Source organism: Sturnus vulgaris, chromosome 8 (genome assembly GCF_052056855.1).
Source record: "Sturnus vulgaris isolate bStuVul1 chromosome 8, bStuVul1.hap1, whole genome shotgun sequence".
In the NCBI taxonomy this organism is placed as follows: domain Eukaryota; kingdom Metazoa; phylum Chordata; class Aves; order Passeriformes; family Sturnidae; genus Sturnus; species Sturnus vulgaris.
The window spans coordinates 1,305,537-1,320,451 of NC_142250.1; the positions used below are offsets into that span (position 1 = coordinate 1,305,537).

At 42.9% G+C, this 14,915-nt stretch overlaps 1 protein-coding gene across 4 annotated transcripts; it reads right to left on the reverse strand.

The window, feature by feature from the left end:
* Positions 1 to 2,563: 2,563 nt before the first annotated feature.
* On the reverse strand, positions 2,564 to 14,856 carry DNAJC12 (DnaJ heat shock protein family (Hsp40) member C12). Of its 4 annotated transcripts, none has more exons than XM_088168659.1 (6): positions 14,617 to 14,856; positions 11,030 to 11,147; positions 8,517 to 8,595; positions 6,808 to 6,947; positions 5,418 to 5,610; positions 2,564 to 3,678 (listed from the first exon to the last, which is right to left on the reverse strand). In XM_088168659.1, exons 2-6 carry the CDS (start codon positions 11,105 to 11,107, stop codon positions 3,584 to 3,586), a joined length of 585 nt encoding a protein of 194 aa, XP_088024785.1. In that variant the 5' UTR covers positions 11,108 to 11,147; positions 14,617 to 14,856; the 3' UTR covers positions 2,564 to 3,583. The 4 variants fall into 4 exon arrangements, with proteins under 4 accessions (XP_088024785.1, XP_088024786.1, XP_014738826.1 ...); XM_088168660.1 differs by having other exon boundaries at positions 14,650 to 14,850; XM_014883340.2 differs by lacking the exon at positions 14,617 to 14,856 and having other exon boundaries at positions 11,030 to 11,335.
* Positions 14,857 to 14,915: the final 59 nt, after the last annotated feature.

Below are 14,915 nucleotides of genomic sequence, written 5' to 3' on the forward strand. Positions count from 1 at the left end.
AATAATCAGAATACTTGCTTCTATTATAGAACATATAAACTGCCTTTAAAAAAAATCTCATTTAAAGAGGAAAACAAACAATCAAGAAACGACCTTACCTATCATTTAGCATTACTCAGCCTGAGATTTTAAGTCATAAACTGTCTGCATTCATCATCCAAACTAACTCTTATACTGCCACTTGGCAGATGTTGGCAAAGCAACTTGGCAAATACTGGAAAAACAAAAAGGTTGAGAATCTTTTAGTTCTTGACAATCTTATATAATCTGCACTTGCACAAGTATAGGAGCAGCAAATAGAGATATAATAATTTTATATAAGTCCAGAATCCCCCCATGCTGCTCAGCTTCACTGTAAATAACTGGCTAAATAGTTGCTTCATTTCTGTTTGAAGTAGTTTCAAAGACCTAAAACACAGCATTGAACAACTCTTCTCTGTATTTTATCATCATTATCACCACACACATGTACTCCATCTGCTGTCTTGTAACTTACAGGTGGAAGCTCCTCAGCCCTCCCCAGCCCAGTAATGGCCAGGTTTTATCAGCGTTTTTGACTGGACTCCAGAGGACCTGGGCTCACCTCACAGCTCTGTTTATTTTCTTACCAAGTCACTCAGAGCTATAATAGCACAGTAAATCAGAGCTCTCACGTACCCAAAACATTCAGGACCCTTTTCTGCCCACCCAAGCAACTCACAAAGGGAGCTGAAGAAGAAAATAGGAGCTTACCACGTCTTGCAGAGAGCTGCCCTCCTCCAGCCTGAAACTCCCAGCCCCTAATCTAATAAATAGTGCCTGGGTTTGTTGCTGTTGTTCCCCACCCACGCAGACAACACCTTGCTGCTGTTTCCCCTTTGCAAAGAGATTTAAAAATCCCAGTGGGCCCTGAGACCCACAAACACCTGACTCCATTTGCCTTAATCACACCTTCACAGAGCCTGAGATCCACCTCACACCCCTGCCCCAGTTAAATTTTCAGCATGTGAATTTTATTAGGTGCTCACCAGTGCAGGGGCCAAAGCATCACATAATTGCTGATGAAATGTCAGGTGGGACATTCACTGGATCTTTTCATGCTACTAGCAAAAAAAAAACTTATAAAAATACTATATATTTAAAGAAACACATACGAAAATTATGCTTGGGGTGTGGGCCCTGAGTGATGTAACACTGACTAATTTGTCAGGTGCTTGTTTCTTTACTTTCTAACGGGAGGGAGAGCTGGGCTGCCCGCTCATTCCAGTGAACTGTTGTTACTGGCCAACAGTTTTGGGGAATAAAAAGCAAAACAGGCTGCACAGGCTCCTCTTGTTTTCCAAAACTCTGGGTCTGTTCTGCTAGGAATAGATTCATTCAACCCAAGAAATACAGCAAAATGGACCATTTCAAGTTTAACATTTATAGAGAAAGAAATAAAAGTCTGTACCGGTGGCATTGGTGTACTTAAGCACCAGTTAGAACCTGACCTCCTCATGAGGGCAAAATTACAGGACTGATCTTGAGCAGGTTGTTGCAAAACACAACTTTTACCATGAGCTTTTACTGGGCTAAGAGCCTTCCAAATATCTGCAATTATCCATCCAGAACAAACATCCAAAGGTTCTTTGCCAAAACCAACCACGCAATAATTGGCTGATAATGACATCAGTTTTAATGACACAAACTATTAGTTTGCTGTTCAAAGGTCTATTGTATGTTCATTTCTCAAGGGAAACCAGCTCATTAGGTGCTAAATCACCCACTCAACCACTCCCTTTCACCCTTAGCGGCAAGTGAAATGGGCACAGGAGAATCTGGGCTGCCTCTGATGCAAAGTGCTCCAGCTGGCTCCATTCCCATCTTTTTGTTAGAGGGAAAATTGTTCCCTATTACTTAGTATCCTTCACATACAGTAAGATTTTCTTCTGTTACTTCTGACATTGTTTACAGTCTCTCTACATAAATCAAAGTCTTTCTTGAGCAAATATCTTTGTATGAAGTAAAGCAGTAAATGCACTAGAAGAAAACAAACCAGTTACATTTAACAAATATTACAGAGAATTATTAATCCCGCCTGTATAACGTTTTCAGCTGCAAAATAAGCAAGAGAAAAGCATGTAAAATTAAAGGTGATGTGCTACAAAACTGGCTCTTGGTACCAATGCCATCCACTCTAGGGTCAGCACGGGTATACAAGCACAACACCATCACTCACCTTGTCCAAGCTGGGACCAGCACAAGCTGCACTAACAGTGGGAGCTGCCCCAGTGGAGCAGGCTGGCTCCAGGACACTGATGGCCATGAGGTCAGTAGATTCCCCTGTTACTGGGTTCCAGTAACAGCTCTGGGGTCACAGCCTGTGGCTAACAGCCACACACATCCCTCCAGGGAGGGACACACATCAGACTGTGTCCATGTGGGGGCAACACTGGACTTTTCCAGGCTACACTTTCCATTGCACTGCTGGGATTCCAAACTGGTCTCCTTAAGCTTTTACCCATTGAGATGACAAATAACAAGAAATTCCAAAGGAATCTCTGTGGTGGGTGGAGGATTTAATTAAAAAGATGAAAGCAACCCCTTTACTGTATGCATGAAGTTTTATTTGCTGCTGATGGAATTATCTGCCTGCACAAAACCACAATGTCAATACCTGACATATTAGCCAAGTTTGCAAAGAAAAAAACAAACACAAAATAAATAAACAACAACGTAGAATGTGAAAAGCTGCCCAAAGTATCAAAAACTTTTCATGTGAGATTTTGTACACATTAGTGCTGACTAGTCTGATTTTTCATTCCTCACTGTACAAAACCCTGATAAAATCATGTCTAGCACACCTGAGCAGGGAGAGGAACTGCTGTGAAGCCACAGGACAATGCTGGCACACATACACAGGAGATCAATTTTCCACCAATACATCTTAAGACAATAATTGCCATCTGCAGAAGTAAAGTTCTGGAACTGCCTTCCAAAACAAATAGCTGGTGCAAAAGGTGTTCTTGTTAAGGTAGAAGACAAGTGATTTTTAGGAGTGCTTGATCTGTCAAGAGACCTTGGATAACAAGAATCTTCTTATTTCATCTATGGGAGCACAAGTCTCCGACAAGTTAAGTTTGTAATGAGTACATTATAAATCACTGCAGTGAGTACAAGGCAAGGGAGAAGTGAAGCAAAGCACAGAGCTGAGAGATAAGCACAGTTCTGTTTACAGTTCATTGTCATCAAGCTTTTGGTAGATCCTTGCTGAGGAGGATACCCTGGAGCACAGGGTTCTACTGACAGTATGTTTTTTATAACATCACACTATTGAGAGAAACATTAATCACTACACAATATTTGAGAATACAAGAAACAATATCTAAGATGTTAGCTAACTTCACAAAATCATTTCCTGCTAATACTGAAAAGGGCTTTGCTTACTGAACAGAAAAAGCTCCATCTGTAACATTCACAGCATGTGTGATAGATCAGTATTCAGACATTGACTGCAACAACACATTACAATCAAAGAATACAAAACACAAATAACTTATAACTGCTGGCAAAAGAAAAAATACTGAACTGTTGAAGAGATGATGTCATGCTCCTGTTTCTCATTTCAGATCTCATAGTTTCTGAATTTCCTCAGGAGGTCTGAGGGAGCATCGCCCGACCAGCGGAAACGCAAGTGCCAGTAATTCCCCTCCGAAAATCCTGAGGGGACAAAAACAGAAAGACAACTAAATTATACTAAACATGCACACGATTAAATTTTCTGTCATAGTACTTGATAATCCTCCAAAAAAAAACAGTAAGCAGAGAAGTGGATTTCCAGTGCTCTTGCCCAGCAGTGACAAATAGGAGCACTGAGCTCTTGGCAAGTTGGAACAAGAACTCAAACAGCAACCTTCAGGACAGACATCAGTGGGGAAGGGTCCCCAGGAGAACAGCAAGGACCCTGGCAGCCCCAGGGAGCACTCACAAAGGAACACTGAACAATTCCAAGGAAGAAGATGGAGATGGTGATGTGATAAATCTGCAAATACCTGATCTGGGGCTTTTTAACACTAAAATGTGACTTTCCTTTTACAGCAAACTGAATCCTATGAGTAGAATTAGTGTTCAAATCTCTTGCTTGAGCTGAAATAACCATGTAGGTGGCAGTCCAGAATTCATCCAGGCCAGCAGACACGAGCAGACAGTGCCACAGTTTCAAAGTGGAACCCAATATAGAAATTTTTGCTGGGCCAAAACAAAAACATTATCAACATCCTTAACATTGGGTATAAACACTGAAGTGCATACACACCCTGTCAAATATATTATAATATTAATGTTTATTAATGTAAATACATGCCACTGGAAAAATGAAGTAAGCACTTGATGAGTCTGATGTTTTCCCCATTCAAACATCTGAAAATTAAATTATAACTTAAAAAAAAAAGAGAAAGAAGGTGCCTGCAAAGAAAATTCACCATTACAAGGAACAAGATTATGTTTTCTTTACTTCAAAATTCTACTGTTCAACAAAGGATACAGTGCTGATTTAATTACCAAATAGTATGAAGTTACAGAGAATCATTTTTCAAAATCAAGTTTTCAGTTAGGCCTGGCATACACTTCTTTGTAGAATTTTCTAATCTGTTTTCTGCATTCCACAAATGTTTGGGATTACATCAGGTTTTACTACCCTCACAGTTCACCCTAATTTCCTGTTTGATCCAACTGGGGAGAAATGACAGGACTTTGTTTAACAACTCTCTTTAACTAACTAAACTTTGTTTAAGAACTCTCTGCTACCATGGGCCTGGGATCCTGAAGGATCAGGCAGCACAGAAGGTGCCCATGGTGCCAAGGAAGCTTTCAGCAGGCACAGTGACCTGAACCACAGCCAGGAAGTGCTGACTGGTAGGTGACACTTTTGAAATGCACATTTATTCTGGTGCTTACACTATTTAGAAAAAACAAAACTGTTTGAATATGTAAGAAGCCTTCAAGTCTCAAATTTTAGACCTCATTAATTCATCAGATGCAAACTGTGCAAAAGTACTGAAAAGTGGATAAAAAAAAAGCCTCACACCTAAATATTATACTTAACAGTTTTAAAATTGATTTTAAAAAAAGTCACTGAAAATTACTGCCTTCTCTTTTTACTTTGCATTTTCCCATAGCAGAAAGACTAAACTTTCCATTTGGATTGAAGCTTTTTTTTCTTCTCCTCCATTTGCTGCTTTTACTAGCAAACAAACAAGGAAACTTGGGATAGGGAGGAAAGAATGTCTGAAAACTTCAAAATTAAGTAAGTAATCAAAAGCATAAAACCCAAACCAAAACCACATTTAAAAAGCTAGTCAAACACCCTGCTCTGGAGAAGATTTTCTCATGGCTGAAAGCCCCCATTTCAGGCCAATCCCTGGATACTGCAGTTTTCTGTAACTGCTGTTTTCACTTACTTGGGGAGTCTGGATTCTTTGAAGAATCATCAGGAATTGCAACATCTTCTTGTTCCCTGCTCCCTTCCAACAATCCATCTTCATTGTTTTCCATCTGTTGGGTCCACATCTCAGTAGTTCTGTTGTTGGTATTACCAAAGTCAGGAGCTTCCAGCATTTGGTCCTTCTTACTTTGGACAGCCCAGTGCATTGACTACAGGAATGCAAACATAACAAAGAGCTAAGCCCTAAGCTTTAGTGGGCTTTTAATTCCTTTTTCTTTCTAATATTGCTGTAATAAGTGGTTAAACAAAGCACATTGAGAAGCCTGCAGGCCAATAGGACAGAGGAAAGCATGGTTACATGTCACAAACAGCACTGCAGAGGACACTTTGTCAGGTGGGGGTGAAGAACAAAATGTACAAGTAGATCCGAATTTTAAGGGCCTTTTGTCCAGTTTCTTCTGTCAGGAATTCAAACATTTTTAAAGAGGGTTTGAGTGACTTCAGAAATGTTAATTTTCAAAGCTGTCTTTGACTTCAAAGTCCCCTTTGAAGGCAAGGCAATTTGAAAAGATTTAATATTAAAGCCTGTGGAATAACATCTGTTTGGAAATGAACTAAACTTAGTTGGATACTTCTAGCAAGCATTTAAGCTCAGGCTTAATGCTCTAGTTGAAGTGTCTCAAACTTCTCTCCTAAGCAGAACTGAGATGGGCAGAAGTGACATAGGAAACTTTTATTCACCTGCCTTAAAATATGACCACATAGCCCTGTAACTATAATTCACTCTAGTAGGGCAGGAAAACAATAATTCAACGTTATGGAATTGAGCTCTACTAGGGACACGCTACCAAATCTTCTCAATAGCAAGATCAGGAGGGAAATCACCCAAAAAACTCCTGCCTCTGCCCCAGGTCACCCCACCAGCCTAGCAGGGCCCCTCCAAAGCTCTGTGGGAAGCCCAGGGCTCCAAGGAACTACCTTCTGGATTTTTTCACTGAGATCTTTATTCAATCAGCATGAAAACCTGATAAGCAATATACCAAGAGGAGAACATATTATAAAAAGGTCCCAGCTTTAACTTTAGAAAGAAATAAAAGCTTCCTACAAAAGCAAGGTGAGCTGAAGCATTTGAAAACAGCCCTTAAATTACTTAATCTTCCTATAAAAGCAGCAACTCGATAAATTCACTCTAAACTACATGACTGGGCTTCCGAAGCCCTCCAATTTTCCCTGAATTTCCTCATCACCCCTAGTGCAGGGATCTCGCTGTGCCATCGCCATGCCCAGAGCCGGCACTGCAGCAGCATTCCCACCTAACCATGCCCTCAGTGTGTGCGGCGGGGCCAGCCCCGTGTCCCCGGTGCCAGCCCCGTGTCCCCGGTGCCCAGCGGGCAGCAGTGACTGACCGTTCTCACCGAGCTGCTCAGCGCCTCCCACTGCTGGAACGGCACGCTGACCCTGCTCCGCCGCCAGTAATCGTAACGCGCCCGCCTCTCCTCGTTGGTCAGAGTCTCCTTGGCCTGCTGAAGCTTCTGGAAATTCTCCACTGCCACACAGAACACAAGGACACTGAAGACAAGGCTTGTTTGGCACAGGAATGAATTCAGAGTGAAGGAGAAGGAACAAGGAGGAGCAAGTGGCCAAGGGATGTGGTTCTGGTTCCAGCTTGCACAGCTCTGGCTGGCTTTAGGATCACAGCACCTCTGGGGACTGATACCTTTGCAAATCAGGACTGAAATGTTCCTTTGTCTACCAGCTTCAGAAGCTCCTAAAGTTAAGTTCAGAGAAGCTTACAGAGCACACAGGTGAAAGGACACCACCTTAAAATGGGAAATTAGAGCAACACACAGAGATCTACATCAGCACAGGAGGCAGAGCACAGCAACAAGAACCATGAGCAGGGAGCAAAAACGATGAGCAGGAACCGACAAACAAGAAAAATAATCTAAATATAGTTCAGATTAATTAACTTGTGCATGTTATTAGGAGTGTTTTCTACATATGCTAAAATGTTATCCAGTGCATGAGTGAGAGCTCTCACTTTTCCCTGAGGGTAATTTTTCATGGAATGGTTACTAAGGATGCAGCTGCATGTTACTATTTGTGGAAGGGTTATAAAGATTTAGACTTTAGCTATGACTCACCTATGTTACAGTGATCTTTTATTATTACTATTATTCATGTATTCTAGTTTATAAATTAGATAGAGTTCTTTTGAAATACACTATACCCAAACACTAATCAAAATTGATAACCAGAAATCAAACAAGTGACAACAGGCTGAGGGAACAACTGTACTAGGTTTCCTTATTTTAGTGTTACTACTTTTCAACAAATAAAAGGTCTACTTTAATTACTCTTAATAAAGCTTTAAGCTGGTGAAATAAAATAAAAAACAGAAAGTAAACTCTCACTAGTACTGTAAAAAGGTATTGTTCAGGTAAAGAGAGAATATAACATTTCTTCATGACAAGCAAATCTGCTCTGCTGTTTGGCACTTGGCTGCTCTTTTGTGCAGCTCAGCCTTGGTGAGCTCTGCCTGGGGCTCTCTGTGGTTATGAATGGGTAAAGACTCAAATAAATAACTCAGGTGCTGCTCAGCCCTCCCAGCTCTGAGGAGCTGCCCCCTCTCACCAGCACAAACGTCAGCTGCTGTTCTGCAAACAGAGGCTCCTCGTGGGGGCAGCTTCTCTTCACTTCCCATCATTAAATTACATTAGAAGAAAATAAAGCACATTTTATGTGGTCCTCACTGGCAGCAAATTAACTGATGGACACACTTGAAGGCTGCTGAGCATGGAACCAACTCCAAAGATCTAGGAAGGGACCCACTCCAGAAACAAATTCTGTACTAAAAGATGATCTATTGTAGAAAGAAAAAAAATTCAAGGTCCCAGAAATCGAAAAAAATCCAGCAAGTGTCTTCCTGCTCACACAGAGGAGCGTGCAAATCTTAGAAAGAATATCACAAGCTGGCTATTTAAATAGAACGTGCTCAATGCACACAACGATTGAAACATATTGAGGGGAAATAAAATTTTAGGGATTAATTTAGTGTCTTGGCCATGCTAATAGAAGAAAAAAAGATTGTTTTTACACAGGAAAGAATATATACCTGCTTTGGGGTTTCCAGGATGCTTATCAGGATGACATTCAAGGGCTCTAATCTTATATTCAGCAAGAATCTGTTCAACCTAAACAAAATATTGAGATGAAGTGAGTAAACACAGAAAAGATTTGCAAATTTTCTTTTTGAAAGAGGATGGGGAAAAAAATGTTGACCTGGAGTAGAAAAGATTTATAATCAACACTAGAATATTGACATGTATTAGTTTATCAGTTAATTGCAAATCCCCACACAGCTTGTTGTATCATAAAATATTACAACCACTGGAAAAACTAAGACATGTTAACAGTTAAAAACCAGGAAGCCACTGGAGTGGGCATCAACTTAGATTTTCAAGTGTCTAGTGCCTTTCCAAGTATCTTGTGCCTTTCCAAGTATCTTGTGGTTCTTATGATTCAGAAGCCAAAACTTCTTTATATCATTGCAGTTCAGCTTAAGCTTTCACAATTTGCCCTAAGGTATCAAATAATTACCATTCTTCCCCATACTACACAGGCTGTTTATACAAATTCCTCATTTGTCAAACCATGACAGCCACATACAATTGAACTAATTTCCTTCAAAATTAAGCCTCATAGCATATTTTATTTAAAATAAAATTACAGTTCACTCAACTATCTGGACACATCTTGTTGGCATATTCTGGAAAAAATGTGGTCTACAGTAGTAATTTAGGAATTCTACACTTCTCACTCTGTTGAGTAGCTCCTTCCAGAGGGACAGGTGGAAATGTTGTGTACCTGCAGTCAGTAAAACCCTTTCAAACACATACAGTGTACAGGCAACTCGGTGAGACTGGTTACTGTGTAGCCAGCTTCCATCCCAAAAACTGAGTTACTGAAAGGGCAACTTTAAGTTAAAATGTGTACAGAGGGTTAAAATGTAGCAGAAGGCTAGCATGGAAGTCTTCAGCTTAGGAAAAAATCAGCAGAAAGAAAAGTTGATAGGAAGTTTATAGAGCATACATGAAATTAATATAAAATACATAGTGAGGTGTTTTACCAAGAAAGAGATCAAATACCCACTATACACAAATAACATTGTTCTTGAAGAAGGATGGAGATTAAATCTCCCCACTTCCTGTCACATCTGAAGATGAAGTAGGTGTCTGAGAGCTCAATTCTACCAGAAGCCAAGAATGAACTTGGTTTGTGTTTACTTGAATACAGCAAAAAATCTGTAGAAACTGTGAGTATTTCTGCTTAAATGTACCCAGGTCCCACCAAGAGCAGGATACTCTGGAGTGTGCTGTGCATGCCCAAAGCAGCTGTACCAAGTGTTGCACTCCTGTACAAAGCAGTGAGACTCCAAAATCCCTGTAAAGCTCCAGATTCCTGTGAGACCTCAGAAGGGCTGTGCAGGGTCCTGAGGGGAGGGAGGTGATCCTGGGGCTCACTCAGCCTGCATCTCCCCTGTCAAAAACAGTGCAGCAACAGCTGCTGCTTGTCCCAACAAATTGTACTTGACAGCTTGTTTTTCAGGGCCCATTAGCATTTATTCCAGCTTTTTAATTTCATTTTCAAGCAATTTGAAAAATCATTATCACATGTACTTGAACTGTTCATTAATTGCTAAGCCCTTAAGGAATTAGTGTGAGGCAGAAAACGAGACTTGAGCACTGCCCTCTGCTGGGATCACTGCTAGGAGTGTTCTCAGGAAAAGCTTCACATTTCCCTCTGGGACACACCGAACATGTTTAATCCTGAGCTTTATACTCCACCCACTAGGACAGGTGACTAAATTTACTGAGCAAAAGACAGCTTTTATCTCCACTGAATACATCCCTCATTACAGCAGAGTAATCAAAACTCCTTGTCCAAATCAGAAACACAATTCCAGTTAACAGCTAAATTAAAAAAACAAAAATCAGCATAACAGACTAGCCAACAAAAAGTTGTATGGACACCTTTAACAGACTGTTAACAGATGCAGACTTGTTTTATCTGCACATCACTCAAAAACAGCTTAGCTAAATCTCATTATAAAGCATGTATCTGCTATCAAAACAAATCAGTAAAACTATTATTTTAATTTAATTTAAAACAGTATTTTAAGAACATTAATATGGTCAAAGATAGAGATACTGGTTTTGTTTTCATCTGAACCAGTGAATACATTTTTAAAAATATTCTACGTGTAAAGCCCGAGAAACTGAGCAGCATTATCAGTGCCCTGAGGCTGTGAACTTTTGTTGCATTATTTGTACATAAATAGCTCCTTTTCAGTTTCCAAAACCATTAATATATATTCCAAACTATTATTTGGATGCTGTCAAACACATGCAGTTGGCTCTCTCCATAATCCAGACCTGTTCTACACGGCATTCTCAACCTAAGCCTTACTCCAGGCTCGGAGAACACACAGGAGAGAAAATTGAGCTTTCCAAGTGGCAAGAAAGAAGGTGCACAAGGCATTTCAAATACTCACAGCTGCAAATTCCCTGCAGGCACACGAGCCCGTTCAAAGTGGGAATAAGCTGGCGGGGAGGGAGAGGCTCTTACCGTCGATAGCTCATCGCATCCCAGCAAGTTGTAGTAATCCTCCAGGTCCTCCGGGCTGCAGCTCAGGATCGCATCCATGGGCGCTGCTGCAGCGGCCTTTTCGCAGCGGGCAGGGAGGCTGTGGAACACAGGACACGTCAGGTCGGAGCTCACTCCGAGTCTGAAGTAGCCCAGGGCAACAGGCGGCCGCCAGCCCGGAGCGGAGCGAGCTCCGTGCGCCGCTTTTGAACGCTGGCAGCTGCCACGCACGGAGCTGGGGAGGTCCCCGCTGCCATTGGCGCCGCACCGAGCTGCTCTCGGCAGTGCTCCCTGGGATCTGTAGTTGCCAGAGCCACCCCAAGGTGAAACTGTGGCTCCCGTCCCGACCGCAGAGCTCTGGACAAGGAAACGCGGCGGAGATTTCTCTCTCGCCATCACCTGTCAGCACACACCGAGAGGCTGCCCTGCACCTCAGCCATTTCCTGTCCAATTTTTATTCGCAACTTTTGCCACCACCTTCGACCAGATGATTAGATGGGTAATTATAGAAAAGAGTAAGGATTGCTTCCAAAATAACAATTACAGGGTGCAAACTTTGGAGAACAAAGCACCAGCCTTGCCAAAGTCTCAAGTCAGAGGTGTGCCAGTCAGTCCAGCAAAAAGGGGGCAAACCTCACTCTCTGAAGGCTTCCTCGGGTACAGACACTGCTCCTCAAAACCAAACAGCAACTGCACAGCAGTCACGTCCCACAGATTAAAACTACCCGAGGACGTGAAACACTCGGTGTCTACTATCAAATTAAATACTCTTTCTCATGCTAAATTACTTTCAGACTCTGGATTGAAGGTCTGTACTGTGTGCAAAACACGTTCCTTGTGAAACTCATTTTACCATGAGGTGAAACACCTTAATTTTAAACTATGATTAATGACCAAGGCCTCAGCCCAACAGAGACTCTGGACACGTTTGGTGTCACCCATGATCTGTTGATTTCAAAAGATCACTTTGTAAGCGTAATAAAACCACAGGCTGAAGTCTTTCCCCTGGGGCCTTAGGAGTTCTGGTTTTACATTTCCCACACCTGCAAGAGCTCTGCAGCCCAAGATGTTTTGTGTCATTAAATCCTGATGTTTCCTTAACACTTAGAAATAGATGCTGTGAGCAGTTATACAGTTCCAGATGCAGTGACCTTGTAGGAGAACAGATACCCAGGATGTGACCAAGGCTGGAACAGGCCATATGTGAACCAAAAAGGGAGCCAGGGGACATTCAGAACTATTTATGAATAACGAATATATAATTTTTGCTTTAATAGCTGCATTAATAATGTTCTGCAACGACATTTAATATTAATCTTCCACCATTTTCTATTCAAGGTTGCATTGTCTGAAATTTTCTACTTTTACTGTTCAGACAACCCACTAAGATAATAAAATACACCAAGTAACTAAAAGCAATCATGTTAAAAGGAAAAGCACAGTCCTTGGTGAAATCATTTAAATCTGATAAAAAACGTTACCAATATATTTCTCTGAGTAAACAGAACAATATAAATATTTTTTAAACATCACTACAAGTGGAAGAATTAGCAATTACAAATCCCTCTACCTCCATCATTCATACTTAATAACCAGAAAAGTACGTGAAAGAAAGGAAAGTCTTTTAATAACAGAACATGTCAATATTTAAATAGGTTGTACTCTGTGGGAGGACAAAAAACAAACAGCTGTCGCTGCTCCCAGCAGCATTCCTGACATCCCTTCTTTTTCCAAGTATTCCTTTGCGTAAGGTGAAAGGGAAGCTCTTTAACCCTTTTCCCCTGCCGTGCAGTGACAAAAGGGACGTGCCAGCTCTGTGTTGGCAGGGAATGCGCTCCCCGCAGCCCCAGCGCCGCCTGTTCTCACTCCGGTGGCCACACACGGCGGGGCTCTGCCCACACTCAGCAGTGCCCCTTTTCCATCCCTGCCCCTCGACATCCCCGGGGCTCCGGCAGCACAGCACAGCTGCGGGTTTGTGTCTGGAGAACACAAAATGCACCCAACAACCTCCTACCGACTTCTGAGGGGCAACTCCCCGAGCATCCTCAAAAAGGAGAGCAAGAGCAGCCACACATATTACACAAAAACACCACAAAGATTAGCCCCAGGACATAGAGCTCATTTAAAAGGGAACTGCAGTGCAGGAGGTGGCACAGACTATTGCCTACACATGTCATGGGTAGCGTTGCTCAGGATGTACAAACTGTTCTGGAAGTGAGGAAATCTCGTATTTGTTCTCTGTACCCAGCCACCAAAAAAAGGTGTCTCTCAGTCCCAACACATATTGACAATTCTGTTTGTTTAGAGCCTAGAGTGAATCTAAATTCTGCTTCAATGTAACGGGAGGCATTTGCCAACAACTTGTAAAAGTCATAAACAGGCCTTTAAATAAAGCAGTAAAATCTGGAAATCTCTATTTGAATCTCAGATCCTAGATCTGCATCACTGGGATTATTTCTTCCTTAGAACTGTCTTCACACAAATCAGTCTTAAAGCCCCATCTCCCCTTCATATGCTGACAAAAGCAGCTTGCATGTGCTTTTTAAGAAACAGGAATCTTGCCTCAGCTTCCAGAGGCAAGAAGGAAAAAGAATGCTTGAATACAAAGTTGCACAGAATAATAAAAACTTCCTGATCTGGTCACTCTGCAGCTTGTTTTGAGAAGCAGGTAGTGTGAAAAACAGTATGTACATATTTTTCAGGGTTGAAAAAATAAACCAACCAAACCTCCCTTCCCCTACAAAGATCACGTATAAAGTTAATTATCCATAAAGGAATCTCTTTTAGAGATTTTAGAGCCAGATGTATCAAAAATTTTAACCCCAAGGTTTTTTTAAAACCTGTTGGTTATCAAGGCCTGAAGGGGAAAATTCTACCTGTCTAACCTGGGTTTTGGCACTAAATTTAGGAATTCCACTGTATTAAATCCACTAATACTCTTCTGCAATTTGTTCGTGATGTTGAACAGTTACAACAAACGAGTATTTAAATTTATATTTATTTATAAATTTATATATATATATTTTAATTTAGACTATGTTGGTGGCAGTCTCGGGAAAAAGGCCGAGTTCTATCCAATCCAAACTCCCAAGTGGAAAGAAACACAAGGAATTTGGGGCCCTTATTCGAACAAATCCCAGCTCTCGCCGCTTACCATCAGGTCTCTCCTACACCACGAAGCTCCATTCCTAAAGCAGGAGTGGTTTAGAGAGCTGCTGACCCCCCCAGGAAGGCTCCTGCATCCCGGGAGCTCAAGTACCGCCATGCAGACTCCCAGGTGGAGCTGACGTGTTATCCCTCAGGATCAGGGGCGATCCCTCAGAGCATCCCTGCCGAGAGCCCGCGGCGCCGGCCGCTCCCTGGGCAGGCAGGGCCGTGCCCTGTGAACACCCTCACCCTCACCCAGTGCTCGGAGGCCGCTCCGAGCCCCCGGCCCCGCTCTGCGCCTGGGAACGGGCTCAGGGCCAGCCCTGCCGGCCAGGTTCCCCCTGGCCGGGTGCCGCACGGCCCAGCAAAGGGCTCAGCAGCGGGGAGCTGGCTCCGGGGAAGGGACACTGTCTGGCCGATACCCTGAGGGAGAGCGAGCCCTGAGGGCTTCTCACACGGCAAACGAGGAGCGAACGGCGGAGCCGCCATTTGCCAGGAACCGACAACCAGGGAGCGCAGAGGAGCCGCTGGCGGTCAGTGCTCGGCAGCGGACGGGCTGTGAGCGGCACACGGCCGGGCCGGGCCGGGCGAGGCCAGGCAGGTCGCGCCCCTCAGCGCTCCCTCAGGCACTTGGCGCCGCCATTGCGGGCCCGGCTGAGGGGAGGGGGGGCGGGGGGGGCGGGCGCGAGGCGGCACGAGCGCCACGTGACGCCGGCGGCGC